Below are 5,276 nucleotides of genomic sequence, written 5' to 3'. Positions count from 1 at the left end.
TCAATGAAATTGTTGTTGATAGAAGGAGTCAACTTGTTGAATTATATGATAGTTATTGTATTAGATATAGTCATACAGTTCCACAAGTTGCACAGGAGGCAGTAGGACAATCTAGCAGTGGTGGGGGAGAATCATTCCTGCAAAGGCAAGCAAAGAAGAAACCAAGGGGATCACAATATATAGAGCTCTACTTGTATTTAAACACTCCCTTCCGGTTCTCAAAAGACTAGTGACAAGGTAATGGAAATCCGTACCCCATTCTTTCACTAATGGTAAAGGATATTTTTGCGTGTCCTATGTCTACAGTAGCTTGCGAGCAGACTTTTAGCATAGGTGGAAACATGTTGGATTCGACACGTTCGCAATTGACCCCACAAAATATTGAAATTCAAGTTTGCACAGATGACTGGAAACATGCTCAAGTTCGGCAACAAGAAGCAGAACAAGAAAGTCCAGATGCTAGTGATTTTTTCAACACAGATAACATGATGAGCACACCCGGCTCGACAACAACAGTCATTGAGTCCGACCAAGACCTAGATGCTACCAATTAAGTAAGTGGGTGACCTATTACACTGTGTAATAGAACTACGTGGGCTTTGATTCCTCTCACACCTAGGAGGATACATAGACAACTTGATTCGACATGTAAACGAATTAAGTCCAAGGCATTTATTTTCAAATTTAGTGTAATTTAAAATTTTAGTGAAATTTAGTGTAATATGTGGAACATCTCTTATTATTTGGAAACTTGTGGTCTTCATTTTTGAGGTCTTAATTGATTCATTTTTTTCTAAAAAATTTTCTGAATTTTTTCCTGAATTTTCACAAATTTTCTGATTTTCTCGAATTTTTTCTAAATTTTCTGTATTTTTTTGAATTTTTTTAAATTTTTTTTAGGTGGGCCAACTTGGAAGCCGAGCCGGTTCTGGGCCCGGCTTCTTGTGACTCGGACCCGCCGGGTCTGACGGGCCAACCCGGCCTGGCGGGTTCTACACACAGTCGGTCCGGGTCGGTGGGCCGGTGAACCGGACCCGGCGGGTCGGGCCCACAGGGCCAGGTTAATCGGCCCGTGCCCACCTCTAATTAAAACAGTACAACAAACTCTACTCAAGGGAGAAATAATTAAATTGTGGAAATTTTACTGTAAGTTAAATAATAATAAAAAAGGTTTATACATATATATGTATACCTATGCTTTTTTTTTTTTAATATTTGGTAATCTAACGATAGTTATATATGTTCAAATTCAAACCAAGCATATTTTATAAGTCTGAGTAAAAAAAATAAAAGTAACAGTAGAAAATTAGATAAGTAATTAGTAAGAATTCAAGTTTCTATATTTATATTCATATTTAATTAATTAATTAATTAATTAATTATGCTAATAATACAGGTAATAAAAAGAAGAAAAAAAAGACTACAATTCTAAATTCCCTTCAACTTTATGAATATATTTGTTAAGATTTTTCCACAAAGAGACTTTCATTCACCCCAATTAGCATACATATATAGAGGTGGCCAAATGATGCAAGCCAACTCGTAATGCCCGTGATAACTTAACTTAAACAGTACAAACACCTATTTTAATATAACATGATATTAACTAAAGTCTAATATAGTTGACTCAACATAATAGTGATTAGACTAAACCCTGTTAACGTATGAGCCATGCATGCACAGCTAGTGTAGCTGCTCAAAGTCTAGCTGATCTAGACATTTCAATAGGGTCAAGGTTGGGATAAAAGATGAAGCATGTGTGGCCATGGTTTGCAGATGGCTTCTAAAGGGATAGCCTTTGGCATGGCAAGCCCTTCACCTTCATCCAAGTCAACAAGGTCTTCTCCAATCCTCTCCCATTCAAAGCACTGAATCAAAGACCCCAAAGTCAGCATCATCATCCTTTTGCTAAACCCTTCACCAGGGCACCCTCTCCTCCCAGATCCAAAAGGTATGTACTTGAAGTCTTTTCCTTGATCTCCAACCTTACGGTCAAACCTCTCTGGATCAAACTTGAGTGGGTCTTTCCAAAGCTCAGGGTCTCTATGAATGGCATATGCATTGACAAGGAGGAGTGTGCCGGAGGGGACATTAAAGCCAGATATGGTGCAGTCCTCTGCTGATTCATGAGGGAGAAGAACAGGTGCAGCTGGGAAGAGTCTGAGAGTTTCTTTAATGATGTTGTGAAGATAACTGAGTTCAGGGAGGTCCGTGTCTGTAAGCAAACTGTTAGTTCCGGCGATGTGGTTTGTGGTTTAGTGAGCACTGCATGACCATTTCGAAAGAAAAAGCTATGAGCCGAAAGCAGAAGGAGAGCACTGAGTTTGAGTAGCAGGTTCGAACTTCACTCTGCCTGCGATGCGGGGGTCGTGGGAGAAAAAGCAATCCAGTAAAAGGGGTGAAAAATCGTGAGTCTGCAAAAGCGACATCGATTTCATTTCGACTCAGTGATAATGAGCACTCACTCTCTAGATTGTGCAGGGTTTCATGCGCTCTCACAGAGGTTAAGAGTCGCGACTTCTGATCTACGACGAGTGCAAACATATGAGAGCCTAGCCGTCCGAATATATAGCGTCATCTCTTTAGAATCTCAGTTTCTTAATTTAAAAAGCACTCTAGAAATTAATTTATTCTGATCTCACTGTTGTAACGTAAGTTCTGCAACGTGGCGCATGCTTGAGACGTGAGTTACGGTTACGTTCGGACGACGCCGAGGCCATCGATACTCCGGTCGTGCTTGAGTCAGGGAGTCGATCTGGTAGAATCTCGGTCCATTGCTCGGCATTGGCCTCTCTCGCCATTTCCTAACGTCAGCGGTCCGCCATGAGGCGCGTCATGTCGTCTTCAGTGAAACTTGCAGACTTCTCGCAAATTTGGTGTTGAGATTCTCGAGACTGATCTTGATTCGATCGAGTTTGGTCGCCAGAATCTTCTTGGATTAATGAGACTTGATGATTACCGTGAGGATTACTTGAATCGTATCTCGCTCGTTCGCTTTGCATGAATAGATCTTTTCTTTAATTAAAGCTCACTAGTATTTAATCTTGATCAGAATCACACTAAATATGGTGCTTGATATGATCTTGTCTTGAGTTGTAGGCGTTCTTGAAAAATAACTTCATCGAGATCTTTAAGATAGAACTTCATGTGATCTTGAGATATTTGGGATCCAGTATTGAGAACTTACTAAAAATAAGTTTCAAAGTCGAGATCTTGAGATGTTTCCTTGCAGCTCCAGTCTCCTTCTGGTATCAGCTAGTCTTTGGCGTCGTCGATTATCTTTTGTCGGCTGGTTCTTGCGTCGACTGATCTGGGTGTCGAGATCGTCTGCGATAATCTAGTGCGGTTGCACTAACACAAACGTTCATTTCCTACTTGCATGGCTATCTCATCTCTTGCCTTGTTTAGTACTTTTGGATGGTTAAGCAGCAAAGCCATTGCCCATTCTAGAGTTCCCGTTACTGTATCAGTCCCTGCTGATACTAGAGTCTTTGTCCATATATGAACAGAGAAAATAAAGATCATGAGTCAATTGACAAGATCAATATTTGTGTCTATCACATCATGCATTAGTTTCGTATTGAACACGAAAGAGAGTTAAGGGGGAAAATACTTTTGTTTTTTTTGGTCTCGTTTGACTGACATTAGGTTTAGCAATTAATATATGTATGTTTTTTTTTGACATAGTGCTTCCTCCTGATAAGTACTAGTTCCAAAACTAATGAAACAGATGACATCCTTCATGGTAAGCACTTATTTAATTTCCTATTAAAATTTATGCTCCTATGTAGGAGGATAAGTTTTGTCCTATTAAATTTTTTTTTATATTTAAACCTAAATCATCTATAAACATAAGTTTTATTTTAATTGATGTGAAAGTTAACAGAATCCTAATAATAATAATAGAGTCAAGGATATATATACATACCAAAAGAATCCCTTTGATGATCACGTCGGAGTAAAACCCTGGATCCTTCTCCTGCAACGCAAGCAAGACATCGATCACCGCCGTCTCCTCCACCTCCTTCCTTTGTCGTCGCCGTTCATCCACCAAGTTTTGCAACAACTCATCCATCTCCTTCCCTAACTTCACAATTCTCTCCTTCAACCCTCCACCAAACAATTTCGCCACCCACCAAGGCAAGAAGTCATCCATGCAAAGCTTCCCACTCAACAAGAATACCTCCTCCACAATCCTCCTAAACTCCCTTCCTTCTTCTCCACCTCCATTAACATACCTCTTCCCCATCACAATCCTCACCATGAGACTAAAAGTCAGCTCAGAGAGATAAACCCTCATGGTCACCCTCCCTGAATCTCTACATAGCTTGCCAAGAAAACCCTTGACACCATCTCCTCTCACACCAGCAAAGGAAGTGACTCTGGCCTGAGATAGAACTTCATGGGCCATGATACGCCGTAGGCTCCTCCAGTGAGGACCATAAGAGGCTGAGTCCACGGCAGTGTAGTCATACCCAAAGACTTCAGATGCGGTGAGCAGGGGACGGTTGGCAAAAGCAGTGTCTTTAGCAACTAAGCATTCCTCGGCAATGGCCGCTGAGGAGACAATGAGTGTAGGACGAGAGCCGAAGCGCAGGCTAAGGATGGGGCCGTAAGAGGAGGCGTAACCGGCGAGACGTTGGTGCACTGGATGTCTCATAAGATGAAGGTGACCCAGGATTGGGAGAGACCATGGAATGCTTGGTGGTGCTCTTTGTCTTCTCTGGTGAGCTTCTTCTTTCTTGACTCTATGAAACAACCTCCAAACTATGATGATTCCTAGAGCTATGGTAGCACCATAGAACACCAAAGTATTCATTTCTTTGAAGTTTTGTTTTTTTGGTTTTGTATCTTTGTTGTGCCACAAGGCGAGGAATTTAAAGAGGATGAGTTATGTGTTTGAAATAAATGTGGAACGTTCAAAGGCTCAAGGCCTTGTTTAATTTTGTTTTGAGATGAGTTAATTACAAATCAAGTTCATCTACATTCATTAATTTAAATGTGAGATGAGTAAAAGATAGAGTAATTTGATGACTTTATACATGGTTAATTCTCTATGTATATATATAATTTAATGGCTTTATACATGGTTCATTCCTTCTACATAATTATCAATAAATATATATATATTTAAAAAATTGTGTCATCATTTTAGTTGTTCATTTAGTTTTAAACGGAACTAACTCATGAGAAGAATTATAAGGTATGAAAAAATTTATTTGTTGAATTAATATATAAAATTTTTCCAAAATTTTAACAGTAATTAATTTGACTTA

The 5,276-nt window shown here is 39.6% G+C and overlaps 1 protein-coding gene across 1 annotated transcript; it reads right to left on the bottom strand.

Annotated features, from left to right (window-relative positions):
- Nucleotides 1-1,488: 1,488 nt before the first annotated feature.
- Nucleotides 1,489-4,921, bottom strand: LOC120276936 (cytochrome P450 81Q32-like). The gene is made up of 3 exons (XM_039283678.1): nucleotides 3,929-4,921; nucleotides 3,362-3,489; nucleotides 1,489-2,226 (listed from the first exon to the last, which is right to left on the bottom strand). The coding sequence occupies exons 1-3, from the start codon at nucleotides 4,817-4,819 to the stop codon at nucleotides 1,731-1,733; spliced, it is 1,515 nt and encodes a 504-aa protein (XP_039139612.1). The 5' UTR covers nucleotides 4,820-4,921; the 3' UTR covers nucleotides 1,489-1,730.
- Nucleotides 4,922-5,276: the final 355 nt, after the last annotated feature.

This window comes from Dioscorea cayenensis, chromosome 15, assembly GCF_009730915.1.
Source record: "Dioscorea cayenensis subsp. rotundata cultivar TDr96_F1 chromosome 15, TDr96_F1_v2_PseudoChromosome.rev07_lg8_w22 25.fasta, whole genome shotgun sequence".
Lineage (NCBI taxonomy): Eukaryota > Viridiplantae > Streptophyta > Magnoliopsida > Dioscoreales > Dioscoreaceae > Dioscorea > Dioscorea cayenensis.
This window is presented reverse-complemented; position numbering and strand designations above follow the sequence as displayed.

Bases quoted from the DNA above. Each gene is read 5' to 3' on its own strand.
- LOC120276936 (XM_039283678.1), bottom strand. From the start codon at position 4,819: ATGAATACTTTGGTGTTCTATGGTGCTACCATAGCTCTAGGAATCATC. The intron at 3,490-3,928 runs GTATGTATATAT...ATATGGACAAAG, and splicing joins TCATCAAAGGGATTCTTTTG to ACTCTAGTATCAGCAGGGAC. The intron at 2,227-3,361 runs TTTGTGTTAGTG...CGGAACTAACAG, and splicing joins ATGCAAGTAGGAAATGAACG to TTTGCTTACAGACACGGACC.